This window comes from Nannospalax galili, unplaced genomic scaffold (assembly GCF_000622305.1).
Source record: "Nannospalax galili isolate Female #2095 unplaced genomic scaffold, S.galili_v1.0 scaffold960, whole genome shotgun sequence".
Lineage (NCBI taxonomy): Eukaryota > Metazoa > Chordata > Mammalia > Rodentia > Spalacidae > Nannospalax > Nannospalax galili.
The window spans coordinates 2,169,096-2,195,793 of record NW_008348313.1 but is presented as its reverse complement, the minus strand read 5'-3'; the positions used below and the strand labels follow the sequence as shown (position 1 = coordinate 2,195,793).

The window sequence follows — 26,698 nt, the reverse complement described above, 5'->3', positions numbered from 1 at the left end:
GGGGAGAAGGGAGGAGGAGGAGGAAGATAAGGAGAGGGAGGAGGAGGAGGAGGGGAGGGAGGGAGGGAAAAAGGGAGGGAAGGGGTACCTGGGTCCTGGGGGGAAAGGAAGGAGGAGGAGGAGGAAGAGAGGATGGGGCACTTAGGTTCTGAGCGTGGGGGGAGGAGGAGGAGGTGGGGGTGCCTGGGTCCTGGGGAGACTGAGGGTTGGGGTCTTAGGTGTGTGGGGCAAAGGGCTGGAGCCACAGGCTCAGGAAGCCATTCTTAGCATGTGTGAGTCAGGATTTTTCTGGAAACTGGAGCTTGAAGGGAGAGTCCGGTTTCTCTGTGTAAGCAGGACTGGTGTCTTCCCAGGGGAGGCAGTCTCAGTGTCCCTCCCTCCGTCCCTGGCCACCTGGGGCCAGGGAGAGCTGTCCCTGGCCTGGCTGGGGGAGGCTGGGAAGGCCCTGGAAGGATGCCCAGGCACCCTTCCCAGCACCCGGGCCAGAGGCTTTCTGCTCTGGGGAGGGGATGCAAGGGGAGGGATGGAGGGTCAGGACCAAGGATTAGAGGACGTGGGGGGAATGGGAGATGGGGATGGAGGGGTGGGGACGGGGACACCGGGTATGCCTGGTCCAGGACAGCCAGAGGGTAAGGAGCTGGGAGAGGGGCCCAGGGGAGCCTCCCTTTTCCTAAAGATCAACTTTCCGAAATCCCCTAAGAGCCGGAAACTTGCCCGCCTCCTGGAAGCATTAAGCCGACCAGTAGTAGGCAGCCTCCAGTGACGCTATCCAGGCAGACCTCCATATCCTTTCCTGCCTCTGTCATCCCAGCCAGCTTGTCAGAGGCTGAGCTGGGGCAGGGGGATTGCTGCAACTTTGAGGCCAATCTGGGCTACACTGAAGGACCCTATCTTCAAACACAAACAATAAAAGAATCTAGAACGGAGTGGGATGGAGAGTTACACAGAAAGGAAAATCTGAAGGCGCCAGGATGCCAGAGAGACCCGGAGTCAGCTAGGCCAGATGCTGCCTCTCTACATCCTGATTTTTGGCTCTGCCAGGATGTCCACCACACCAGTGCACTTGGGCTTCTTCTACCTCTAAGCTACCTCAGTTTTCCAACCAGGCAGCCCAGGAGGTGGCGGCTGCGGGGTGGGAGGAAGCAGGCTGCAGTCCCTGATAGAGGGTCCCAGGACACCTATAACCTTGACTTGTGGTTTTATTTTATTTTATTTTATTTTATTCTGCATGTAGGGTGATGATGCCAGCGTTTGGAAAATCTTTGTAGAAGTGGGGGGGGGGGGCTTTTTACACTTTGGACCTTCCCAAGTTCTGTGAAGGGCAGGGCCCAGACTAGGCTCAGCCACATGGACCTCTGGGTTCTCATAATCCATGGAGGTGGATTTTAAGTGAGTCACAGGCTCAAGGGGGCTGCAAAGGGTTTTTAAGGCCTCTTCGCTTTCTCAGAGGGACGGAGGCCTGGGTGGCCCAGCCAATGCAGGCTCAAACGTTCTGGGCTCCAATTCCTTCTGGAAGTCCAGCCAGAACACCAGCTTGTACCAGTTTTGCCTGCAGCTGGATTTATCCAGGAAACACAGATAACTGGGCATCAACTGGCAACTGAGAGAGGCCACTGGGCCACGAGACAGGCAGATGTAGGGCAGGGTCTGGGGCAGAAGACAGAACAGATGATGTCCCTGCCCAAGCCTCTGCACACCGAAAAGCTGGCTGGCAATCAGCCGGTTTTCTAAAGTTTTAAATTCAGAAATCTGGATTGTGTGAAAGCTTTATAGTTTGAAAAATGGCTGTTAATTCATGTTTTTCTCCTCAAAATGTTGTGGCTAACTGTAGAAAGCACCTGCAGAAACTTAATTTGCTTGGGTGGGGGCGGGGTGGGGGCTGGCTTTAGAAGTCTGGTGGAGGGAGGTTGTAGCCAGGCGTAGTGGCACACTTGCCATCCTAGCACTCCAGAGGATGGGGGCAGGGTCTGTGTACCAAAGGAGATCTTATCTCTAAAAAGGAAGGAGAAACCAGGGCGTGATAGTGGCACGCTTGCAATCCTAGCACTCCAGAGGATGGGGGCAGGGTCTGTGTACCAAAGGAGACCTTATCTCTAAAAAGGAAGGAGAAACCAGGGCATGATAGTGCACAAATTTAATCCCAGCACTCAGAAGGAAGAGGCAGATGGATTTCTATGAATTCAAGGCCAGCCCAGTTTACATAGTGAGTTCCAGACCAGCCAGGGCTACATGGTGAGATTCTGTCTCCATAAAAATATTAAAAAAAAAAAAAAAAAAAAACAGGAAAAAGAAACTGGGTGTGATAGTACATCCCTGTAATCCCAGTACAGTCAGGAAGCTGAGGCAGGAGGATCTCCATGTGTTTGAGGCTAGCCTGAGCTATATACGGAGACCTTGACTTAAAAGGGGGGGTGTAGTGGCACACTCATGTAATCCAGCTCTCATAAGGCTGAGGCAGGAGGATTGCTATGAGTTTGAAGCCAGCTACATATAGGCTACATATAGAGACTCTGATTTAAGAAGTCACAAGGAGAGGGCATGGTGACACACACCTATAATCCCAGCACTCAAGAGGCCGATGCAGGAGGATCAGGAGTCAAGGCTATGCACAGTTACATAGTGAATTCAAGGCAAGCCTGGGCTACATAGCAAGTTCCAGGCCAGCCAGGGCTACTTAGCGAGACCCTGTCTCAAAGTCACAGATGCTTCAGGGTGCTCAGAGGGCCCCAGATGTAGCTAGGAAATCCAGGTCTGACAAGGACCTCAGGGGTGCACCGAGGGACACCCCCCATACACACGGGGCTGGGGCTGCAGACGGCACCACCTGCTGGAGGATGAGGAGTCTGTGCGGATAGGGGGAACCTCAGATACCACCAGGGGACACCCCGCCCCCAAGAAGCTTTTGCCATTCTGAAAACACCATCACCCAACACACAGTAGAATGGCCTGGCATGGGATCCCGAGACACGCCTGGGGGACCCTGGAAAGGCCCTGGTAAGAGTTGAGGGACTCGACAGTCCACTCCTCCAAATGTGGGACTCCGTGGGTACTGACTTAGGGTATGGGGATGTCAGAGGGATCTCGGCTGGACGGCGAGGCCCTCAGGCGGCTCCCCCAGCCGGGGCGCAGAGCCCCACTGCCCCTGCACTCAGACGCGGCGCACTGCCGGCAGCAGCGCACTGTCGAACTGGTAGGTGAGCTTGCGCTTGACTTTGCGAATCTCCCCGGTCTTGGCGTAGTTGCGCAGCGCTCGCGCCAGCTTCTGGTACGTCATGCGTTTGCGGTTGCCCTTCTGCTGGCCCCAGCGGCGAGCCAGCAGTTCCTTGTGCTTGGAGGAGAACTGGAAGACGCCGGCTCCTGGCTCCACCCACCAGACGCACTCGCGCATATCCCCTCGCGTCAGCAGCCCCAGGAGGAACTGGTACAGGCGCAGCTTCTTGCGGGCACCTGCGGGGTGTGGGGACCCGGGTAAGGACGGATGTCTCTAGGGACCCCCAGGGCTGTAAGCCTCCTACTCCACTCTAATTTTCACCACCTGTCGTCCCAGTATATACTACGGAGGCTCAGGCAGGAGGATCACAAGATCTCCAAGGAAGGCTGGGCTGCTGAGTGAGTTCGAGATCAGCCTGGGAAACCTAGACCCTATCTCCAAATAAAAAGTAAAGAGGGCTGGGGCTGAGTGATTAAAGTGCGGGGGTGGGGGTGGGGGCTGGGGTGTGGCTCAGCGGTAGAGCCCCTGCCTAGGATCCCCCAGTGAGGGGCTGGGGTGTGGCTCTGCGGTAGAGCCCCTACCTAGGATCCCCCAGTGAGGGGCTGGGGTGTGTGGCTCAGCGGTAGAGCCCCTGCCTAGGATCCCCCCAGTGAGGGGCTGGGGTGTGGCTCAGTGGTGGAGCCCCTGCCTAGAATCCCCCAGTGAGGGGCTGGGATAAGCTACTGGGGGCGGCTGAGGGAGAAGGATCGAAAACTCAAGGGCAGCCTGGGAAACCTAGTAAGACCCTGTCTCAACAAGTCAAAAGAGGGCTGGGGTGTGGCTCAGTGGTAGAGCCCCTGCCTAGAGTCCCCCAGTGAGGGGCTGGGGTGTGGCTCAGTGGTGGAGCCCCTGCCTAGAGTCCCCCAGTGAGGGGCTGCAGGCAGGGAAGAAGACCTGTTTTACAGATGGAAACTGTGGCCCAATACAGACCCCAGTTGGTTAAAAGGATGTCAGCCACAGGGGCAAAAGGATAGGGTGAGCAGCTCAGGGTGGAGGGGGCTTCCTTTTGCTATTACTGTGTCAGTTGCCTTGTGCACAATGGAAGTCAAGGCAGAAAGGTCGATGCCCTTGGCTGAGGTCACACAGCAGGTGGCATAGATATGGAAGTTGTGGGGTTAGTAAGTACTCAGGGAAGCCCTGTCTCCTTCAGCCCTCTGCTCCCACCTCCAGTCCACACCAGGCCTCCACCTCCACATACCTGCCTCTGATCTCCTCCCCTCGGGGCCAGCCAGGAGGGCCTCATCAGTCTCACTGTCGGAGACCTCCAGGGCAGGACTGTCCAGCAGAAGGTCTTCCTCCTCCGACAGCACGGGACTGGGGTACGGGGCGTAAGCCAGGGGACCCAGGGTCTGCGAAAGGCCAGGGGCACCTGCTCATCTCTCCCTTGCCCTCCCATCCCTGTTCATCCTCCAGGGCCCTTGCTGTCCAGTGTTCCGTCTGCTCACTGTGTGGACACTGGCCTTGGTTCATGGCTCACAGTTGAGACACTTGCCCAACACCACACAGTCAGCAGATAGCGAGGGTCTGGGAGCCCAAGGGGAGACCTGAGAGACCTCAGAAGGGTGTGGGTCTTGCAGGGTTGCAGAAGGAACATGAGGGGTGATATCTGTGCCTGGACCCTTAGGGAACTCCCCTCCAATGGTCAGAGCGGATTCAGCATTCTCTCTGGCCCCTCACCTGACCGGCAAAGTCTTCAGAGGTGAATGTCTGGTGGCCTGGCCCTGTGGTCTCCAAGCTGGGGGCTGGATCAAGGCTCCCCACAAGGCTGTAGGCTGAGGGTCCGGGACCTGATCCATAGCAGAGCTGGACGGCCTGAGAGTGGGCAAAGGCGGCCGAAGCGGGATCGAAGGCTTCATAGGAGGCGCCAGGGACAGGCGGGGCCTCTGTCCAGCCCCAGGAGGGGTCTGGGAGAAGGGTTAGAATCAGAAGCATGAGGTGGGATAGTAGACCCACACCCTCCTGGTCCTGCACAGAAGGGCCTTTGTAAGTACTCAAATCTCCAACCCCAGAATTTGCATAGGGGAGCAGATGGATGGGAGGGGGAGGAGAGGTGGCCTGGGAGGGTTTTCTCCCCACTCCCTCAGAGAGGGCCTTAGCTCCCTCTCTGTGAACCAGGCCCAAGGTTTGAGGAAGCCAGGCCGAGGTCACTTACCAGGGCCCCCCTCTGAGTCTGGGTAGCTGAAGGGCTTATAGCTGTCCAGGTCATAGAACACACCTTCTGGGTACTGCTGTAGTGAGAACACAGTCATCTCGGGCCCTAGACACCCCCCACCAACCCTTAGGGAGACTCTGATACAGACAGGGTAGAGGCTGAGGACAGAGGAGGTAGAGGCTGAGGAGGCCGAGACAGATAGACAGACTCCATGAACAAGCGACACCCAGTACCCAGCTCTTGCCATGGCTGTGTCCCCTAGGAACTCTAGTAGTTGCCAATATGGTGCCCAGGAACTCACTGTGTAGCCCAGGCTGGCATAGAACATGCAGCACTCCTCCAGCCTCAGTGGCCTGAGTACTCGGATGGCAGGCCTGTATGAGCTTTGTTAATCCAACAACTTGGTTCATCCCAAGGATCTGTGTTGCTTTAACTATAGCCCCTGCAGGCCAGTGGAGACCAGAGCTAAAGTGCACTACACTGGGAACGTGTGGCACAGACAAGGTCAAGGCAGCTCTGCTCAGACCCCGATTAGAAGCCGCTCAGGTGTGTGTCAGCAGGTAGAGGAGGGGTAAACAAAATGTGGGGTGTAATTGGTGGGTGGAATACCATGCATCAAGGGAAATAGACAGATACCCAACACCCTAGAGGAAAGGAAGTCAGGTGCCCAAAGGTACGTCCTGCACAAGACACAGTAAAAAGTTCAAACTCAGGTCAAATAAATTGATATTATAAAACATTAGGGATGCGATTGCCTGGAGAGAGATGTGAGGGAATATTCTAGAACAATGGGATTGTCCTAGATCTGGGTCTAGTAATGGCCACACGCTTGTGTACAATGCAGAAACTTATCAATGTGCACACAAGACCTTAATGTTAAATAACCAACAAGCCAGGTGTGGTGGTTCACACCTGTAGTTCCAGTGTTCTGGAGGCTGAGGCAGGAGGCGCCTATGTTGGAGGTCATAGAGACAATAAAAGATCAGACACAAAACCCAAAGAGAAGGAAGAAGGAACTACAGATGCAGTTTGAGGGACATGGACGCCTCCAGGAAGTGGTCTCAAGTTTGAAAGATCAGCATAGCAGTCTGTGGTGGAATAAGGGTCTGGGGAGAAAGACAAAGAAACAGGAAGGGGAGACTGAGGCAGGGAATGGGAAATAGGAGTAAGGTCAGTACCCGTGGGCCATGTGGGGGGTCCACTACCCCATTGGGGGCCTCTGACTCACCAGACAGCTGAAGTGTGGCCCATCCAACCTGGCAGGGGAAAGACACAGGGGCATGTCAGGGCTGCCCTCAGCCACCTGACTCTCAACGTGGTTGTGGGGCCCACCGGGGAGACCGAGGCAGCTGTAACCACCCACCGCAGCGCTGCAGTCGCCCAGCCCTCCCACGATCAACCCCACGGGGACAGGAAGTGGGGGGCGGGTGCCAGGCAAATGTTCCCCACTCCCCTGGGATTTGCATACACAGACACTGGGGGGAGGCAGAGAAAGTGAGGGAGAAAGTCCCCAGGCAGCTGGGGACAGTGGCCAAGGGCCTGAGTTGGAATGTCTTAATGGGTTCAGCTGGGACCAGAGGCAGCCATGGAGGTAGTGATGGGCAGGGGTGAGCAAGAGGGTTCAGGAACGACCTGGGGCAGGACAGCTAGTGCCCAGGCTGCAAGGAGACAAGGAACTGGAGAGACCAAAGTCAAGGGGCTGGGGGCCCCACAAATGGGGCAAGCGGACAGCCAGCATGTCGGGAGAGGACCAGGATGGGATGGGGGAGCAGCCAGTGATCTGGGACCAACAGACCCAGGAGCCTGTCTGAGGAGACAGGGCTGGGAGGATGGAGGGAGCTGGTGGGGAGCCCTCCCAGTCCCCCAACTGCCCTTGGGTGTGCCAGAAGCCCATGGGAGGGGTCAAGTGGGGTGAGGGGGTCCCAAGAACAGATCTGGGGGGTGCTCACTTACTGCGCAGCCTCCAAAGCAAGCATGGTGGTTCAGGTCAGGCTGGGCTGGCTGTGGCCACCACCCCTATATATACCTTGGCCTAGCCTCCCCCTCCAGGGGCGGGGCGCCAGGCCCTCCTCAAAAATCCCCTCGGGGAGGGGTCTGGATTGCACAACCCTCTGGTCATGTGACAGGGAGGGCAGGCTGGCCTAGGGGCCATCCAGATTTGGGGATCCCCTCAGTTGGGCGGTGGGGATGGCAGGCTACCTCTAAGGAGTGGAGAGATGCTGTGGAAGGGCAGGGAGTTAGAGGGCTGCAGGGCTGGCAAGCAGTGTGCCACGGAGGGGCCACTGTGACCAGGGGAGGCTGGCGTCTCGGGAAGCTGTGTGCATTGTCAGAGGGTCTCGATGGTTGGGTAGGCCCAGATGGGCGACGAGCAGGACCCCCCTATGTGAAAACCCTGTGCATGTGACCCAACGCGCTTGCTTGCGCGAATGTGTGTTCCCTTGAAGCTCTGGGGTGTGGAAGTCAGTGTGCCTGGGGCTGCCCCAGGGGCTGCAGGACCAGCACAGCACCTGGTGTCAGCTGGGTGACCAGTGGTCCCCAGGGAGGGGCAGGCTAGGGTCAGACATCTGGAAGCCCGAGAACAGCGAGAAGGGTCCCAGTCAGGGACAAGAGGGAACCGAGGTGCCAGGCCTGCGTGGGCATGGGCAGAGGCACTGAGCCCCAGAGGTTGTGCCTGGCCTAAGCCCTGAAAGGCGACCTTCTTCCCGAGACCACACACACGCCAGGTAGCAAAAACTGAACTTTATTCCCCACCCCATCACCAGGCCTCGGGGCCCGGCGGCCCGAAGCGCTGCAGCAGCCGCTCCTGGTCCTCCAGGTCCTTGCGCACCTTCTTGCGCATGTAGAAGATGGGGCAGTCCCGGCTGCGGAGGGCAGTCAGGGGCTGTTCCCAGGACTTTGGCCCCCGCCCGCCGCCCACCCACCCCGGGAGGGGGCTGTTTGCTCAGCAGGCTCCGGGAAGCCGATAATAGCGGTGCACGGAGAGGTGGCCGGCGTATATCACCTGTCACCTGCCGTGGGAACGCGCCCCGCCCGCCCGTTCCCTGGGGAAAGCCCGGCCCCACCCTGGGGGAGGCTGGGCGGAGGCCCATCCAGCCTACTGGGCCACCTTGTGGCTGGGTCAGGGGGCTCAGGAGACAGGCTAGGTCAGGAGCTGGGGGGGGGGGTACCTGGTGCATATGACGTCCTCGTGCAGGCTGCCCTGGCAGCGCTGACACTGTGTCCAGAGGCGCGAGAAGCGCTCCTCCAGGGCGTTCAGGTGTGACACCTGGGGACAGGTTCGGGTGTGACACCTGGGGACAGGTTCGGCGTGATACCTGGGGACTTGGGGCGCCGGGGACCCAGCCTCCCCGCCTCACCTCCTTCTGATAGAGCTCCGACTCCCGCGATCTGCAGAACTCGCACACGGCTCCTGGGGTGGGGGTGTCAGCACAAGGGTGCTGGGACCGAGCCAGGCCAGCCTCCACCCTGACCTCACCCGCTGCCCATCCCGGCCTCTGAAAGTCCCAGGACAGAACAAGGGCCCGAGTGTGTGCAGAAAACTCCCCGGGGAAGCCCGGGGTAGGGAGGACCCTCGGCTGGGGGCAGGCCTGGGCACCAGGCAGACGCGGGCCTCACCCTGGTGGTTGATCACTGAGCGGCAGCCGATGCAGCAGTTGCGGCGCTTGGCAAAGGCCAGGAGGCCGCCAACCTTGCCCGTGAGCACAGTCTTACAGCGCGTGTGATCGCCACCTGCAGGGGGGAGGGCTGAGCAACTGGGCTCCCTGCTCCCCACCCTCCCTCTCCTGTCCGGGCCCCTGCCCAGCATACGCAGCAGCACGGCCTCCGCGCGGCCCTCGCCCAGGATGGGCTCGAAGATGCGCAGCAGTGGCTTGGCCAGCTGCTGCTCCAGGTAGTACTGCGTGTCAATGGGCAGGCTGTGCTCCAGCACGTACAGGGGGTCCTGCGGGTGGGTGGGGGTCACCAGGCGGCCCGGGGCGTAGGCGGGGGGGGGGAGTGGGCTGGGACAGGCAGGGGTGCAGCCCAGGCTCTGGAGCAGGTCCTCAGGTCGCAGTGCCCCCATGAGAGACATAGGGCGGAGGACAGGGTAAGGGGTCAAAGGGCTGGGAACTGGGTTCCTGTCCCCTTAGTGGTTTGAGGGTGACAGATTGTGAGATGCTGCAGCAGGGAGCAGAGGAGGTGGGGCGCAGAGGAGTGGGGAGGTGGGGGGGGCACAGGGAAGGGAGGGCAGAGGCCACTGGCTGGCTGCAAGGCCAGGGTGCAGGTTCCCAGGGGCACGCCCGGCCCTCCCTCGGAAAGCAGAAGTGAGACAGTAGGGGGGTGCGGCCCAGGTGGGCCAACCTCGGACTTCATATACGCAGCCACGCCCTTGGCAGCTCCTATGATCACGTAGGGAACACGGTCACCCAGGCTGGGCGCACTGCCGGGGTCGCGCTTCCTCATCCTGCGGACAGGGTGGTGGGTGAGGTTGGGGGAGGGCTGCGGTGGCCCAGCTGCAGGGGCGCAGCCATAGGCGCCCACCTCTCTGCCAGCTCCACATGTGCCTGCTTGCCCGCATAGTCAGCGGCAGCCCGGGTCAGCTCCTTCGTGATGACCAGCTGCGAGATGTCGATGCGGTTGCATAACAAGTCTGAGATGACATCCTTCGCATGGGCCACTGCACCATCGGGGTCCCTGACCAGACAGAAGGGTGTCACCGGGGCTGCTGCAGGTCAGGCTGCAAGCCACTAGCCAGAAGCTTCATCTGGGCTGAGAGTTCAGCAGGGTGGGCAGACACACAGCTGCTAGCTGGACCTAACTGCTGCACCACCCAAGACAGGACAGATATCTGCTCCCCAGGGATGGGAGGGCAGGGAGCTGGAACCCTGGGTCTGAGGGAAGAGGGCAAGTTTTAGACTCCTGGGTCTGAGGGAGGGGGCTGGGGTCTGGATCCCTGGGTCTGAGGGAGGAGGCTGGGGTGTGGAACCCTGGGTCTGAGAGAGGGGGCTGGGGTCTGGACGCCTGGGTCTGAGGGAGGGGTCTGGGGTCTGGACCCCTGGGCCTGAGGGAGGAGGCTGCGGTCTGGACCCCTGGGCCTGAGGGAGGAGGCTGCGGTCTGGACCCCTGGGTCTGAGGGAGGGGCTGGGGTCTGGACCCCTGGGTCTGATGGAGGGGGCTGGGGTCTGGACCCCTGGGTCTGAGGGAGGAGGGTGGGGTCTGGACCCCTGGGTCTGAGGGAGGAGGATGGGGTCTGGACCCCTGGGTCTGAGAGGAGACTGGCTTCCTGGGCCAGGTGGGGACACACACACCGATCCACAAGGATGCGGCGCAGGGAAGAGGTGACCAGGTTGGCCACGAGGGGACAGTTGTCCCTGCGCACAGCCTCCAGGCCCTTGCAGTCCATTCGGTCATGGGTGTCTGGCCGGGAAGAGAAGAGCAGGCCAGCATAGCGTTTCTTGCTGATGAGCAGGTAGGGGAAGTAGACCTGGGAGAACCACGGTGGTGACCCTAAGACTTGGGACTTGGTCCCCAGTTCAGAGACCTACCAGAAACAGGACAGGCAAGGAAGGTTCCCCCAGCCATAGGGCTCAGATGTGGCAGACCTCAATCTGGTAAGCCCTGAGTGGGTCCAAGACTCCACCTGACATCATGGGTAAGCCTAGAGGTGCCCCCAAAACACAGAATCAAGACTGCACACGCCGAGGTCTCAAGGTCATGGGAGGAGACAGGAACAGTGGGTCCGACCTGGTGCCCCCAGGATGCCAAGGGTTGGCTGAGCCAGGGGTGTATATCTGAGTGCCAGGGAAGCCAGATGAGGATAGTAGAGCCATGCCCTAGCCCCTGGAGCAGGGTCATCTGCCAATGTGCAGATCCATTGCTCTCAGAACCCAGAAAGAAGAGATTGGGGGTGGGGGGAGCTTGAGTCCTTCCGGTCTCCCAAACCCCAGGGATCCCCACCACTGCATGGTCAGCCTCTGCAGGTACTGGAGGATGAGACCCTCCAACTGGCAAGACCCCCAGTCTCCACTGAGCTCTGAGCTCAGGGGACACCCACCTTCTCAAACTCCAGCCGGATGGGCGACGGGAAGTGACTAGACACCCAGTTTGCAGCCTCCCGCCCCAGGGACATCGCTTCCGCCACAGAGGAGACACCAAATCGGCACATGACAGAGTCGGTGTCACCATAGACCACCTGCAGGGACATTCGAGAGGAGGGTCTCTTCTCCAGCAGACACTGAAGGATGCCAAAGGGCCCCAGATAGCAGGCAGCCGGGGCCTGACCTTGGCATCCGCGCTGTAGCCATTCTCCACGGTGTACTTGGTCTCCACCAGCTGCTTGGTTTTCTCAATCATCTGACGCCCGAACCCGGTGACACTCTGTTGGGTGGAACCAGGGAGACTGAGGACCCAGATGCTGCACGTGGTGGACGAGCAGGGTGGGGAGGACACCCTGTCACTTCCAACAGTGCGGGCTGTATGTCTCCTGTCTACAGGATGGGCCACTGCAGCTCCAAAGTGTAGCAAGGAGCTGGAGAGATGGCTAGGCAGTTAACTGGCTGCTCTTGCAGAGGACCTAGGTTCAGTTCCCAGAACCCACATGGCAGCTATCAACCGTCCATAACTCCAGTTCCAGGGATCCAACGCCCTCTTCTGTCCTCCACAGGCATTGCACACATGGGTGCACTTATATATACATAAAATAATTTTTTAAAATAAAGTAGGACTTTATTAAAAGTGTATGAAACCATTCCATCCCACCAGACAGGGCTGGGGCCCAGGGCCTCCTGCACAGGAAACAGGGCCCCTACAACTGAGCCACACCCCAGTCCCTCACTGGGGGACTCTAGGCAGGGGTCTACAGCAGCTGAACTATACCTTCAGTCTTTTCACACACATGGTGCACTTAACACAAATGCAGGGACAATACTCACACAAAATAAACAAAAACAAAAATCCAAGACGGTCTCCCTAGGTTGCCCTGTTGGCCTTAAACTCAGGCTGTAGCCCAGACAGGACCTGCACTAGCAATTCTCTTGCCTTAGCCACTGGGCCCTTGGTGGTCACTAGGACATCTGACCTCAAATCTGCACCTGCCACGTTTTCTCCCTGATCATCTGCTCCGTGGTCCTTATTTTTCTGGAATGACTCAGTAGTTTGCCCTACCACAGGGGCCACAAGAGACAGACCAAGAGACAGGATCATCAGGGGCCCTGCAGGCTGAGGGCCCAATGTCATTCCTTCCCTGTGGGATGCTGGGAAGCAGCTGGGGATGACAGGCCAAGGGGAGTAGGGATGGCAGGCAGTCAGGAGCCTCCCGGCTGGGGCTGGCTGTGCCAGGGCTCCTGGGAGTGGCCTGCTTAAGCCTGGGATGTCCTGCCTGGCAGGGTGCTCAGAGCCCTTTAGTCACAGCAGAAGGTCTATGCCCACAAGGCGAGTTCCCCAGAGTCTGGGCCACACACGGCTGTGCATAGCTGGTTAGACTCAGTCTGGGGTCGGGGCGCTGGAGCCTGAGTAAACAGTAACTGCTGTCAGCCACTGGGCCTTCATGTCCCCATGACCCACCCTGTGAGAACACCAAGTGCTAGGTTGTGACTGGGCTGGGAGGGGGCAGCTCCTGCTCAGTCTCTCCCACTCTGCCCTGTACAAGGTTGTCAAGGCAGCCCAGGCTGGCTTGGAGCTGAGTGGCCCTGTCTCACCCTCCCTAGTGCAATGGTTGAAGACAGCAGCACTGTGCCTGGCTCAGCAAAGGTGGGTTTGAATCTGTAGCCCTTTGTGGTATCCTGGTACCAAGTGCTCAGCCTCTGGCCGGTCAGTGGACTTGATGGGACAGCGAGATGGGGTGGGCACAGGCCCTTCCTACAAACCCTTGACAGTTCATTCACCTTCTGCCCTGAGCCCCACGTTGTCAGATTCTGGCTGCCCGGGTAGGAAGGAATGCCCCATGGTGGGGTAACCAGGTGGGGTGCATAGCACTACAGAGTGCTAGGACCCAAAGCCCAGGGGCAGGTGAACAGGAAGACCCTCCCCAACCTCAGCAGAGGCCAGCAGGGACCCCACTCTTGGCCTCAGGCCCACTGTGCTCTGCACACTTGCTTCTGTATGAACCCAGATGGAAGTCCTCCCTTCTCCTGTCCCAGCTAGTGGGGGCCAAGCTCCTGCAGGGCATCCACACCAGGATCCTCATAGGGGCGGAGGGAGACCTGGAGTCTGCTGACAGAACAAACACTAAGTGGCTCAGCAGAGGATCCAGTCTGGCTGTGCCACTGGGTGGCCCCAGCTCCGAGAGGAGCTGGCCCTGCTACCCTCCCTGGAACACAAAAGAGGTGGGTAGAGGGGTGGCTGCTGGGGCAGGGGTGTGTCCAGTGACCCAGCATCCTGAGCACCCACCTCAGATAAGCCCTGGCAGAGCCCCAGCAGCACTTGTACCCTAAACATTTGCTACCAGTCCTTACCCCCACAGGCTGTGAGCAAGGAGTCCAAGAACAGGCACCCATCTGTCCTCTGTGCCCTGGGAGCAAACATGGCCTGACACAAATGGCCACAAGAGCACAGCCTCTCCAAACAGCAGGACTAGGGCACCTAGCCCACCTGCCAACACAGGTCCACAGCAAGAGCACTGGGCCCATGTGCAATCCCACCTCCTGCTGGGGCCCCAAAGGCTCACCTGGGAGATCTCCAGGCATGGCAGCTTGCCCACCTGGGCACCGGTGAAGCCATATACAGAGTTGGCGCTCACCTTCAGCGCCAGTTGCCGGCCATCCAGGACCTGCCGTCGCAGGGGGTCTGTCTCCTGAGCCAGCTCTGCCTTGGCCCTGGGTGGGGGCATGGTGACAGCTACTCAGGGTACACCACAGATCTCAGGGAGGTGTCCAGGCATGGACACTGCTGGGGGCTGGGGGTGGGGGAACAGGGAGCTAATGCACACACAGCACAGAACAGGGCTGGGTTGCCTGAAGGAAACTGAGCACCCATCAAGGGCACAGGCTCCAGAGCCCACCTCTTCCGGGCACTGAGCAGGTTCTCCAGGATCTGGGGCAGCAGCCCCTTCCGCACAGACGACTTTACAAACTCATCCCCAGTAGGTGTCTTGATGAACTCGTCTGGGGTCAGGCTGGGGAGGAGGGGTGCGAGAGATGCTGCTGGGCTGCCTGGCCCCTGCACCTGGCCTCTCCCCAGCCTCCCCCAGGCTAGCAACTCCTGGTCAGCACCCCCCAGGCCTCTCCCCAACCTCCAGCCTCCCCCAGGCCTTGCCTTCTTGTAGCCTCCTCAGGCTAGCCTCTCCATCAGCCCCACCTATCCTGTGTCCTGGCCTTGGCATGAAGCCTGTCTTGAGGCCTGTCTCTGTTGCCTCCCCTTTATCCAGTCCACTATTCCTGGGCCTGGTCTATCTCCCACAACTAGATCACAAGTTATGAACCCAGGGCTCAGGGTGATTCAGGGGCTTCCTGAATGAAGGCAGCATACCCTAGCTTTTGGGCAGCCCCAGGCCGCAGGAGCGTGGTATAGCACAGGTTGTGGGCCATCATGATGGATGGGTACAGAGAGGAGAAGTCCAGGGTGGCGATGGGGACATCATAGTACCTGAGGGAGGAGTGGACTCGGACCCCACCCAGCACCCCTAACCCAACACCCCCAACCCCACTTTTTTTTCTGGATTTACAGTCTCAAACAGCCCAGTTGGCCTTGAACTCCTGAGTGCTGAGATAACAGGTGTGTCCCGCCATCCCAGGTGGGGGCTCACCCTTTGAGGGGCTCAATGACAGTGGCTCCCGTATAGTCCTCACCACCCTCCGTCTTCACCACGGGCATCAGCAGCCCCTGGTGCATGGCCTGGAGAGGGAGAATGCAGTGTCAGGCAGCAGGCAGGGCTGTGAGTGTCCCATGCCCCGTGCCTGGTGCTGTGTGGCCAGTGTGTGCACCCAACTCGGGCACCAACCTGGCGCAGCAGCTGGGACACGACTTTGACCTGCTGGCCTCGGGTGAGCAGGTATCCAAGGGGCACGCCAGTGACACGTGCCATCTCCACATTGTTCACCAGCACCATGAGCCGCTCGAGCAGCCTCAGGGGCAGGAAGGCGTCCTTCAGGCAGTACACAGCCAGACGGCGACGCGTCTGCTCGTTCCCATTCTGGGGACAGGTGTGCGGGCTTGGGGTCAGGGGTGAGGGCTAGGCAGGACAGGCGAGGACGGGCGGGGGACAGAAGGCCGGCGGCAGCAGGCCCCACACCTGCAGGTCAGTGATGATGCTGTGCTGTACATCCTCCTTTTGCTCGCCCAGAAAGTGGAAGCTCACAGCATTGAGTGTGTAGGACCGGAGCTTGTACTCCCGCAACAGCACCTGGGCAGGGGTGGGGCCAGATGGAGGGTGTGACTCCAGGATGGGCGTGGCCATAAGCCAGTGGGTCTCAGGTGGGTGGGACAGGGCCCCAAACCCAAGGTGTTTGGGGTAGGGTGTGACCTCAGATGGGTCAGGTGGGGCCCAGGGGCTTGAGCTGGTGACAGCCTCCCAAGGAGGTACCTGTAGCATGTCCATCTGAACGCGGCCCACCATGCTGACCACCTTGCTGTCCCGCCGGCCCACCTGCCGGGACTGGAAGGAGGAGTCCCGGATGTTGGAGCGGATGCCGGTCACTCGGCCCAGCAGAGGGAAGCGGTCGACCTGGGAGGGGAGCGGGGAGGGTGGGACACTGTTGTGGTGCAGGGTGGTCAGCCCATTCAGCCCTGGCCACATGGACACTGAATGAACAAGGGACAACCACAGCAACCTTGTAGCTGCACAGGGGCTGAACTGAAGCAGGGCAGCTGAGGGCTCAGAGATCTCTGGGGTGGGGTGAGGTATGGACCAGGGTCAGAGTTGAGAGCTTCAGCCTTGGGGGGCCTTGAGCTCAGGGGCCTGGTAAGCTATGGGTGAAGACAAAGACTGGGCCCAGAGGGGAGCAAAGGGAATCTGTGTGTGGGCTGATCATGCAACCAGGTCACATGGGCAGCCCTGAGTGTCTCCAGGCCAAGAGGGCCCTTTCAGGCTCAGATTGGCAGTGAGGGCACAGCACAGCAGCTGGCGTCTGCCCAGTGTTGGGCAGCTCCTTTCTGCCTGCCCAACCTGTTCATTAGGAAAGTGATACAACATACCCTGTTTGAGGCTGAACTGTGTCCCTAAAGATCCTGATCTCCAGGGTCTCCCTGCATGACCCCATTTGCAAACAGGTCTTTGCCTAGACCCTCACAAGGCTGTGAGAGCTGCCTGCACGCAGCAGGGTGGGGCCCTTGAAGAGCAGACCTGGGCTGGGCTGAGCAGAGGGAAAGCAGGAGGTTGGAGGCCAGTGCAGAAGAGCGGGAGACAGGCTCAGAAGACAGCATATCCAACACCTAGATCCCCAGAGCCTGCAGCCAATGAGTCCGCAGCTGTTATAGCAGCCGAGTGACCAGGCCCACCTGTGCCCACTCAACAGCACAGCCCTGGCCACCACTGACCAAATGCCCCGTCTTTGATGCCCTCATGCCTGCAGCCAATTCTAAAGCGGAGCCCTGCCAGGAAACGGATGAATACCCCCGATGTGTGGAGGGTGGGACCTCCCAAGGCATATCCTGTCTCCTAACCACAATGCCCCTCTATGTCTAGTCAGAGGGAAGTAAGGGGCCAGCACAGGATGGCCTGAGATGAGGGCCACAGGCACAAAGCACAACAAGGCAGCCTGGGACAGACCCAGAGGCTTGCCAGCTGCCTCACCTTGAGTGTCTGTGCCCGAGAAATGAGGTACGGGAGGTCGAAGTTCTGGATGTTGTAGCCAGTGATTACATCAGGGTCCATGGCACGGACAAAGTTAGACCAGGCCTGCAGCAGGGGCACAGATGATCACCAGGTGCCCACCTGCCTCAGGTACTCTAATTTCTAGAATGTTAGGAAGCCCTTAGTTCTTGTGAAAATATCACAGAACCCAGAAAAACCTGAGCCCTCAATGCACAGCACCCAAGCCCAGTGATTCGGTGTCAGCATGCATAGGGCTGTCAGCACAGCTAGGACGGGGACCAGGGACAAGGGGGCATGGGGACCAGGAGCCCAGTCACCAAGGGTCTGGGAAGAGGTGGCCCGAGATGTGGGAGCTGGAGACCAAGGGTCTGAGGGTGTGGGGGCTAGACCAGTGCTGAAGTGGAGGGCCACCTGGAGCAGGTCCTCTTCCTGGTCGTAGCTCTGCACTTTGGCTCCCAAAATGGGCGCGCATGTCCTCAGTGTGAGTGCCAGGCGCAGGAAGGGCTCGGGCTCGCCCCAGCGCAGGCCCAGTGAGCAGATCTGAATCACCGGGTCCCGCTCGGGTTCGGGGAAGATGCCTATGGAGGGAGGAGGTCGGAGGAAACCCAGGGTCTCATTCCTGCTCTTCCTCAACCTCCAGGTAGCTGCAGCTCCAGATCCTAAACCCACCTTCACTCTGTGTCCGCAGCCTGCACTGCACACCCACACCCCCTCTCCCAACTGTCTTCCAGCCACATGGGGGGGACAACCCTGAAACCAAAAAGGCCGTTGCAGATCTGGGGGGGGCTTTGCCCACCCATCGACTGAGGGCTAGAGAAGAGGAGGAGCCAGGCTCTGGACCAACCTTTGCGGCCGGCACACTCAATGTCAAAGCTGAGCACACGCAGGGGTGCGATGCGCTGCCATGGTCCTTCTGGAGGGTGACTAACCACGTCTGACCACAGCACATCCACCTCCAGCTGACACAGGGTAGCCTGTGGAAGAGGTGTGTGCTGGGAGAGGTGTGCACTGGGAGAGGTGTGTGAGCCACATCCCCAGGAGTCCCGGCTCCCTACCCCTGCCCCCGACCCCGCGGAGACCCTTACCATCTTTTCCACCCTCCGCAAGTACTTCCCAGCAGGGAGCTCCAGCCAGTTGCAGCCCACGATGTTCGCATCTACCATGAACCTAAAGGAGTGCAGGGTCAGCTAGGAGGCCACCTAGGGGGGACGGGGTTGGGAGAGGGGTACATGGGAGCCAGGGCAGCACCGGATCTCGAAGTCCACGTTGGCCTCATAGGGTGCAAAACTCGGGGTGCCCAGGCCTGGCACATGGATGCCCTGTTCTAGGAGGCGGCGGGTGGGAGCCATGAGGCGCGGAAGAGCCAGGGTGATGCGGATGAATGGAGACGGGCCATGCCCATGGTACCCGAACATGCCTGCAGAGAGAAGGCTGGCATCGGCTTGGCCCTGCCCCCCAGGGTCCCCAGGGTCCGGCTCTGCCTACCCAGGGTCCTCAGAGAACACTCACTCTCACGAGTACACAGCTCCATGGCCAGCACCGCCGGTCCGGACAGCTCCTTCCCACCCCGCTGGTCCCGGCTGATGGCCCCATTCAACTCCCGCTGTAGGTCATTCAGATGCTCAGTCCTGAAACCTGGTGTGGGAGTCCCATCAGAGGAGCAGGAGTGCTCTGGGGTTCAGGGACAAGGTCCACAGGGAAGGAACACTCACCAGGAGGTGCAGGGGTGTAGAAGTAGGGTGCAAAACCATGGATGTGGCAGCACACAGAGCAGCCCTCATCAGTCACCCCAAAGGCCCGGAGGACAGGTATGGAGCTATGGGATGCTGGCAGCCCACCTGGTAGGGGTGCTGCTGAGCCTGAGGGGTTCAAAGAGCAACGCTCTGAATGAAAAGACTTCCTCCTGAAGCCCATCCCTGCAGACTGAGGACCTGATCCTTTACAGCCTCTCCAGAAATTCTACACCAGCAGCTGCAGGGCCCTCATTATAGTGCAAGACATTGTTTTACCCCTCGTGCTGAAGATGGGACTTGTGCAAGCTACAGGAGCCCTCTCCTGAGCCACACCCCAGCCCCTCACTGGGGGACTCTAGGCAGGGACTCAACCACTGAGCAAACACCCCAGCCCCTCACTGGGGGATCCTAGGCAGGGGCTCTACTGTTGAGCCACACCCCAGCCCCTCACTGGGGGATCCTAGGCAGGGGTTCTACTGTTGAGCCACACCCCAGCCCCTCACTGGGGGATCCTAGGCAGGGGTTCTACCACTGAGCCACACCCCAGCCCCTCACTGGGGGATCCTAAGCAGGGGCTCCACCACTGAGCCACACCCCAGCCCCTCACTGGGGAATCCTAAGCAGGGGCTCTACCACTGAGCCACACCCCAGTCCCTCACTGGGGGATTCTAGGCAGGGGCTCTACCACTGAGCCACACCCCAGCCCCTCACTGGGGGATCTAGGCAGGGGCTCTACCACTGAGCCACACCCCGGCCCTCACAGTGTAATACTCTGTATTTCTTACGTACTGGTTGCTTACTTAGGGTGTGTATGTATGGGGGCACAGCTGTGCCACAGTGCATGTGGAAGTCAGAAGGAGCTCTCTCCTTCCACCATGTGGTTCTGAGGGCTGAACTCAGGCTTGGCATCAAGTGCCTTGACCTGCTGGCCAGCGTGCAGCATCCTGAGTCTAGCTCCCACCTGCTCTCAGTTCAGACATTGACATGGCCCCATGCCTCCCCTGCCAACTCACCCACGTAGTGGTCAATCTCCAGCTGCTGGAAGATGAGGGGCTCCATCTGGGGGTTCAGGGTGGGCAAAGGAGGGCGCAACCAGCGAGGGTCAATGCCTGCTGTGGAGAACTGTCCTGGATGGGGACATGGGGTTCCATGGGCCCTTCAGACAGATGACTGCCCGCAGCCGACAGAGGAAAGCCAGGAGGAGGTGGGGGTCTTGGTGGGTGGCCAGAAAGTCCCAGGATGAAGGGAGTATAACAGCCCAGACACTTGGGAGCTGGGCCAGGAGGACTAATCCAATCCAGGAACTTGAGACCACCCCAGGCAACAGCAAGACCCCAGCTCAAACAGAATTTTAAAAAGCAGCCACCCAGGGAACACTGTGGCGTCCAAGAATCCCTTCGGGGGAGCCCAGGCATCTCTCAACAGCACTGTGCTGCTGTGGTCAGAGAGGTGTGCTGGGGCAGTGGGGACCTACCATCCAAAGGGCCCTCCGGGATTGGCTGCAGCTCCTCCTCCTCCTGCAGCGGGTTCTCAGCCTCCATCTCCTCCAGCAGAGCCAGGTCCTCCTCGAACTGGGATGGCTCATCCTCATCCCAGAGGCCCCCTCGGACCCGCTTCGGGGGCACCCCAGAACCCTGGCTCTGTCGCCGCTTAAAATCCATCCTGTGGGCAAGTGCTGGCTCAGCATGGCCTGAGCAGAGCGGATCCCCCAGCCTTGCCCCTCCTCTACCTGCAGGTCCGGCAGCCTGGGCATTGCACACACAATGGACCCGTTCTCGGCCTTCTTCACCCACCATTGCTCCTCCCTCACCTCACGGGCTCCAGCCCCCAGCTGGCAGCCCTCGTCGCCCCTCAGCCTCCTGCCCTAGGCTGCCCACCCCACCTGCTGCCCCAGGCCAGATGCTATGTTGGGGCCTGGGCAGGGTCAAAAAACCAGCCTGACACAAGCACCTGATCCCAAACCTGAACCAGCCCAGGCCTCCACCAGGACCAAACCCGAAGGCTGTACACCCTGCAGTCACCACACTCACAGGACCCTGTCCCTGCTCCCAGACCCCACAGTGGCCAGCTGCACATACATGTGCATGCACGTACCCCCTCCTGTACATTCGGGCCTGGGCAGGGTCAAAAAACCAGCCTGACACAAGCACCTGATCCCAAACCTGAACCAGCCCAGGCCTCCACCAGGACCAAACCCGAAGGCTGTACACCCTGCAGTCACCACACTCACAGGACCCTGTCCCTGCTCCCAGACCCCACAGTGGCCAGCTGCACATACATGTGCATGCACGTACCCCCTCCTGTACATTCCCACACCTCCTACACCGTCAGTTAGTCTGCTATGAGCCCCCCCCCCCAAGGTCACCAGTCAGCTGGTGGCACTGATATGAATGGGCCAGGAGAGTGCTACCCTCTCCACTGAATGAATCTCAGTTTATGTGCACATGTATGCATGTGGGATCAGAGGTCAACCTTGGGTGCCATCCCTCAGGCACTGCCCAGCTTTTTTCTTTTAAGTATTATTTTTATTTTACGTGTAGAGTGTATTGCCTGCATGTGTGTAAGTGCGCCCATGTTGTGCAATGCCCACAGAGGTCAGAAGAGGGCGTCAGATCCCCTCAAACTGAGTTACAGCTGATGGTTAGCTGGAAATTGAACCCAGGTCCTCTGCCAGTCAGAGCTCTAACCACTGAGCCATCTCTCCGGCCCCACAGCCAGTGCTCTAACTGCTGAGCCACCTCTCCAGCCCCAGCTTTTTTCTTACTAGCCTGGACTTTGCTAAGCAGCCTGGGCTGGCCAGTGAGCCTCAGGGATCTGGGGCTTCTGCCTGCCCAGGGCCAGGATCACAGGCACCACCTCTCCGGGTCTTGAATGGCTGGGGAGGGAACTCAGTCCTCAGGATCACATAGCAGACCCTGGACACACACAGCCATCTCCTCTGCCCCAGGTTCAGAAATTGATGGCATGTCGCTCCATCCAGAAGTGGCGCTGGCTGGAGGTCTCAAGGCCTCTGAGGGGCTGTCCTGTTCTCAGCCCACCCCTCTGTGCGTCCAGCAGCTCTGCTCTGCCTCTGCTCCTGCTGTGATCGCCTCCCCACAGGTACAGAACCAGAGGAGGTAATGCAAACTGCTTCTCAGGTCAGGCAAAGCAAGGGGAAGGGCTGCTCTCAACCTGTGGCCAGGCGGCAACCAGACCCAGGACCTTCAAGCCAGGAGCAAGGACTCCGAGCTACATCAGCCTCTCCTCCTGCACAACACGTGTCAGGCACTATGAGAGAGCCAACACCAGGCGACCTTCGCAGTTATGAGCTCATGTCCTCTGTGAGATGGGGGAGACACACAGGAGAACTATGACACAGCACTTCAACTACTCAGAAAGCAACCCAAAGGCAGCCTCAAAAGGCCCTGCAAAGAGAAGAGGACAAGGCGCGCCAGGTGGATGGCTGGTGAGCGCACATCCTATCACCTTATGGTGACTGCTATAAAAAGGAGAGAGATTTAAAAATACATGGTCCCCAGTGGCCAGGGAACTAACCAGGGTCAAATAAGTACTTCCTGACCATAATGACCACCAAACATCCAGAGAGAAGACTCCACTGTCAACAGTGCTCGGCAGGGAGAGGCCATGTGATCCAGCCCTGGCTAGCCTGTCTATAAGGCAGGTGTCCTCCCCACCTTACTGCTCCAAGGAGGGTTGTGGATGTGGTGCCAGGAGCTGCCTGGCCAGGGTAAGACAACCCCAGGGCTCAGCAACCTCTGGACTGTGATGAGAATCTGCCTGGATTAGGCTGGGGCCTAGCTGAAGCCTGAAAGAAACTTAGAAAAACTGGGCCACGAGGCTGGAGAGATGGCTCAGAAGTTAAGAGCACTGACTGCTCTTGCAGAGGACCCGGGTTCAATTCCCAGCAACCACATGGCAGCTGCAAACCATCCTTAACTCCAGGTCCAGGGGAATCCAAAGCCCTCTTCTGACCTCCATGGCACTGCACGACCCGGGTGCACTCACTTACATGCAGGCAATACACTCATACACATAAAATAAAAATAATAAAAAAGAATATTAAAAAAAAAAAAGAAAGAAAAGAAAAACGGGGCCTGGTGGTGCAGGACTGTACCTCTAGCAACTCTGGAACACTGAGGCAGGAGGATAACAAATTCAAGGCCAGTCTGAGCAACTTAGTGAGAAAGTTTTTCAAAATAAAAAGTACAAAGAAAGAGCCGGGAGTGGTGGTGCATGCCTTTAGTCCCAGCACTCGGAGGCAGAGGCAGGCGGATCTCTGTGAGTTCAAGGCCAGCCTGGTCTACATAGTGAGTTCCAGCAGGACAGCTGGGGCTACAGGGAGACTGTCAAAAAAAAAAAAAAAAAAAAAAAAAAAAGACTTTAAAAATCCCTGAGGGCGGCACAGTCACTGAACATCCAACAAGCTCTTGTAAATCACCCCTCACCCACCATCCCATAGAAACCCTAATGAGACCCTGTGGCGCGCACACCACACACACACAAATACACACACACACACACACACACACACACACACACACACGCACACACAGAGCAAGGGGACCAGTGGGGAAGAGCACCAGGAACAGCATGGCTGCAGAAGTAGGAGGGGGACTAGAGAGGGTAACACATGCTAACACACACTTAAAAGAAATGGCCAGGTGTGGTGGCACTCACCAGCTGGGGCTACAGGGAGACCTTGTCTCAAAAAAAGAAAAGGAAAAATTAAATTAAAAACTCAGAAGCTGAAGCTGCAATCCCACACTCAGGAGGCGACCCCAACAGGTTGGGGCACATGAAAAACCTGCTTTTATGAGGTTATTTCCGGCACCATTGTTTGAAATCCCTAAAGACTGGAAACCACCTAAATGTCCTCCCCAGGGGGACAGTTCCAACAGCGTCCGTTCTACCATTCACTGGAGTACTATGCAGCTGTATAAAAGAATGAGGAAGCATGTGCTGATATGAATGGTCTCAAAGAGGCTTTGTCTACTAGGTAAAGCAAGGTGTGTATGCAGGGCCCCCACTGATGATTTATAATTTTAAAAAAAAACAAAGAGGCCTAAGAACATGTTTAGTCTCTCAGCTACTAGAGAGGCTGAGGCAGGAGGATCAGGAGTTCAAGGACAACCAGGCTACAGATAAGTCCAGACAAAAAGAGGTGAGGAGGTGGCTCAGAAAATGTGCCAGGCTCAGGGTTCAATACTCAGCACCTCAAAAACAGAGCTCGGTTATAGACTCGAGGGAACAGGTAGGCAGACGTGAGTACGGGCTGTGTGCTTGGGAACAGCCCGCACTGTCCTGTGCTACCCTGGCAGTCAAACACTGTACTTGCACACGTGGAACCCCGTTCCTGATGCATACAGAGGTGAGGTCTCAGGCCAGCAAGCAGTTCAGCCAAGAACAGCTGTGCCTGCTTGTTCAAATAACGCCACTGGTCACACTGACCATCTGGGACACCACAGGACATGCTGTGCACAGAAAGTGCCACCCTACCGGGGAAGGGGGGCTGCAACAGAAACACTAGCTATCAGTGAGTGCACCCCCCTGGGAAGAGCTGGGCAGTGGCGACTCTGGCTTCCCAGGAACAGGGTGATAGTATGTGACGGCTTTACTGGTTTCTCGTGCTCTCACTACACACCACCCGACTTCAGCAGGTCCACACTGGCCTGGTGCCATCTATAATGCCAATTATTCAGAAAGCTGAGGCAGAAGCGTGGCACAGGGAGGACAACAGAGCAAGTTCAAGGCCATCCAGAGCAGAGGACTGTCTGAGAATAGAAAGTACAGAGTGCTGGGGACGGAGCTCACACAGAGCACCTGCCCAACAAAGGCTCTGGGCTCCAACCCCAGAAAAAAGTGTGGTTTCTAACAGAGCTGTGTGACCATCAGTCAACTGCCATCCTGACAGAACACCCCCATTCTGCAGTAATGACGCCATCCGACACCCCCGCCGTGCCCCCAGCAGCTAACCTATATGCTGGGCATCTCCTTTAAGTCTTGGGACCTCTGTCCCTCTACCACATCAGAGGCTTAAAGTCCTGCCACCCCCACAGCCTGGACCAGAGCTTAGTCCTTCTGTGCACCCATCTCCCCACTGTGCTGCTGGACCCCACCAGTTTTCTACAGTATCAGCTGGGAGCACTGGAAGGAGTGGACGGTCTGGCCCAAGACAGCTCAGCTCTTACCCTTGAGGAAAGCCAGTGCTCCATAGTGCCTACCCCTGACCACTCACATGACAGCTTTATTTGTGGGACCAGGAATAGAACCCAGAGCCTCCAGGCAGGGGCTCTACCACTGAGCCACACCCCAGCCCCTCACTGGGGGATCCTAGGCAGGGGCTCTACCACTGAGCCACACCCCAGCCCCTCACTGGGGATCCTAGGCAGGGGCTCTATTGCTGAGCCACACCCCAGCCCCAGACTGGGGGAGTCTAGGCAGGGGCTCTACTGATAAGCCATGCTATGCCAACCCACTTTTTACTTTTCGCCCTGATAGGCTCTAAGCCACCCAGGCAGTCTTGAACTTGCCATCCTCCTACCTCAGTTTCCAATCAGCTGGAAAACTTTATGTGTGGATCCAGGTGTCCTGGGGTTGCTCCAACCAACTTCCCCTTTGATGGCCCCTCAACAGCACTCTCACACCTGAGCCCAGCTCCTCCAACTGCCCCTCTCACCCCAGTGTCCCCCTACCCTGTACATGGGAGCTCCCGTACCAACCACCTCAGAAGTACCTGACTTCCCTCTTGCCCGCAGGACACACAGTTGGCCCCAACTATGAACCCCATTCACTCTCAAACTGGAGAATGGGCTGACCCTAACCCCCACCCCCATAGGAAGCATGACGTTACTCCTATGACGTCACAGCTCTGAAACCACATCAGCCTAGTCTGCCGTGGCTCCCACAGGGCAACGACCCCCACTCCAGGATATCTTAGGCACACAAGAGCTCCCGCCTTGCTTGTCCTCTGGGGCCCTCCAGTGGCCGCTGCCCTGGGATCCTGGGACTGTCAGGTCTCCCCCACTGAACACCTGAATGGGTAAGTAGGCTGGTTCTCCCCGCCCCCCAACCCAAAGGACCACCTGGCTTGTTTTATTTCTTTTTTATGAAGCTGGGCATGCTGGGGCACGCCTGTAGTCCCAGCACTCGAAAGGCAGAGGCAGGCGGATCTCTGTGAGTTCAAGGCCAGCCTGGTCTACACAGTGAGTTACAGGACAGCTAGGGCTACAGGGAGACCGTCTCAAAAACACCAAAAAAAAAAAGAAATATTTTATTTATTATACTTATTTTATGTCAGTGAGTGTATTGCCCGCATGTATGTAAGTGCACTCGTGTCGTATTTAAGTGCACCGACGTCAGAAGAGGGCGTCGGATCCCTAGCCGCCATGTGGGTGCTGGGAATCGAACCCGGGTCCTCCGCAAAAGCAGGCAGTGCTTTTAAACCCAGGCCCTAATTTTATTTCTCATATAAGGCATCGTATGGGGCCCGGCCAGCTGGCTCCAGGGGCGGAGGTGCTTGCGGCCAAGCTGACAACTCGAGCTCGATCCTAGCACAACACAACCCGCGTGATGTAGAAAACGGACTCCCACACTCGTACGCCACAATTCTCACGTCATTCCAGCTCGGAGGAATGACTTTACTCCTATGATGTCACCCCAGCTCGGAGGCATGACTTTACTCCTATAATGTCACCCCAGCTCGGAGGCATGACTTTCTAACCCTCTTCCTACTTACGGGGTTCTGCTTCCAGAACCAGGCTAGCTTGGCGGAGTACAGAGGGACTGTCCAGGGCCACGCCGCGCTCGCGCATGCGCCCCAGAGCCCCCGACGCCCCCCC

At 58.4% G+C, this 26,698-nt stretch overlaps 2 protein-coding genes across 8 annotated transcripts in view; both read right to left on the bottom strand.

Annotated features, from left to right (window-relative positions):
• Positions 1 to 2,989: 2,989 nt before the first annotated feature.
• Spib (Spi-B transcription factor) lies at positions 2,990 to 7,378 on the bottom strand. Of its 4 annotated transcripts, none has more exons than XM_029569367.1 (6): positions 7,356 to 7,378; positions 6,631 to 6,658; positions 5,403 to 5,478; positions 4,928 to 5,154; positions 4,449 to 4,599; positions 2,990 to 3,447 (listed from the first exon to the last, which is right to left on the bottom strand). In XM_029569367.1, the coding sequence occupies exons 1-6, from the start codon at positions 7,376 to 7,378 to the stop codon at positions 3,149 to 3,151; spliced, it is 804 nt and encodes a 267-aa protein (XP_029425227.1). In that variant the 3' UTR covers positions 2,990 to 3,148. The 4 variants fall into 4 exon arrangements, with proteins under 4 accessions (XP_029425227.1, XP_029425226.1, XP_029425225.1 ...); XM_029569366.1 differs by having other exon boundaries at positions 5,403 to 5,475; XM_008845142.2 differs by having other exon boundaries at positions 3,276 to 3,436; positions 4,439 to 4,599; positions 5,403 to 5,475.
• Positions 7,379 to 8,126: 748 nt separating this feature from the next.
• Pold1 (DNA polymerase delta 1, catalytic subunit) overlaps positions 8,127 to 26,698 on the bottom strand; it is an 18,905-nt gene continuing 333 nt past the window's right edge. The window contains exons 2-27 of one of the 4 annotated variants that reach the window (XM_017801134.2): positions 20,335 to 20,522; positions 19,874 to 19,987; positions 18,840 to 18,986; positions 18,637 to 18,762; positions 18,376 to 18,544; positions 18,213 to 18,294; positions 17,972 to 18,101; positions 17,539 to 17,705; positions 17,107 to 17,211; positions 15,898 to 16,038; positions 15,607 to 15,717; positions 15,316 to 15,507; positions 15,121 to 15,209; positions 14,844 to 14,960; positions 14,377 to 14,490; positions 14,116 to 14,191; positions 11,661 to 11,756; positions 11,434 to 11,571; positions 10,688 to 10,863; positions 9,921 to 10,073; positions 9,741 to 9,843; positions 9,210 to 9,342; positions 9,018 to 9,131; positions 8,759 to 8,811; positions 8,570 to 8,667; positions 8,127 to 8,263 (exon numbers count right to left, since the gene is read on the bottom strand). In XM_017801134.2, coding sequence (XP_017656623.1) covers positions 8,158 to 8,263; positions 8,570 to 8,667; positions 8,759 to 8,811; positions 9,018 to 9,131; positions 9,210 to 9,342; positions 9,741 to 9,843; positions 9,921 to 10,073; positions 10,688 to 10,863; positions 11,434 to 11,571; positions 11,661 to 11,756; positions 14,116 to 14,191; positions 14,377 to 14,490; positions 14,844 to 14,960; positions 15,121 to 15,209; positions 15,316 to 15,507; positions 15,607 to 15,717; positions 15,898 to 16,038; positions 17,107 to 17,211; positions 17,539 to 17,705; positions 17,972 to 18,101; positions 18,213 to 18,294; positions 18,376 to 18,544; positions 18,637 to 18,762; positions 18,840 to 18,986; positions 19,874 to 19,987; positions 20,335 to 20,521 — 3,237 coding nt within the window. In that variant the 5' untranslated portion in view covers position 20,522 and the 3' untranslated portion in view covers positions 8,127 to 8,157. Of the gene's footprint in view, positions 8,264 to 8,569; positions 8,668 to 8,758; positions 8,812 to 9,017; positions 9,132 to 9,209; positions 9,343 to 9,740; positions 9,844 to 9,920; positions 10,074 to 10,687; positions 10,864 to 11,433; positions 11,572 to 11,660; positions 11,757 to 14,043; positions 14,192 to 14,376; positions 14,491 to 14,843; positions 14,961 to 15,120; positions 15,210 to 15,315; positions 15,508 to 15,606; positions 15,718 to 15,897; positions 16,039 to 17,106; positions 17,212 to 17,538; positions 17,706 to 17,971; positions 18,102 to 18,212; positions 18,295 to 18,375; positions 18,559 to 18,636; positions 18,763 to 18,839; positions 18,987 to 19,873; positions 19,988 to 20,334; positions 20,523 to 26,698 lie in introns of those variants that run through there. The other 3 variants (XM_008845141.3, XM_017801136.2, XM_008845140.2) reach the window with 3 other exon arrangements.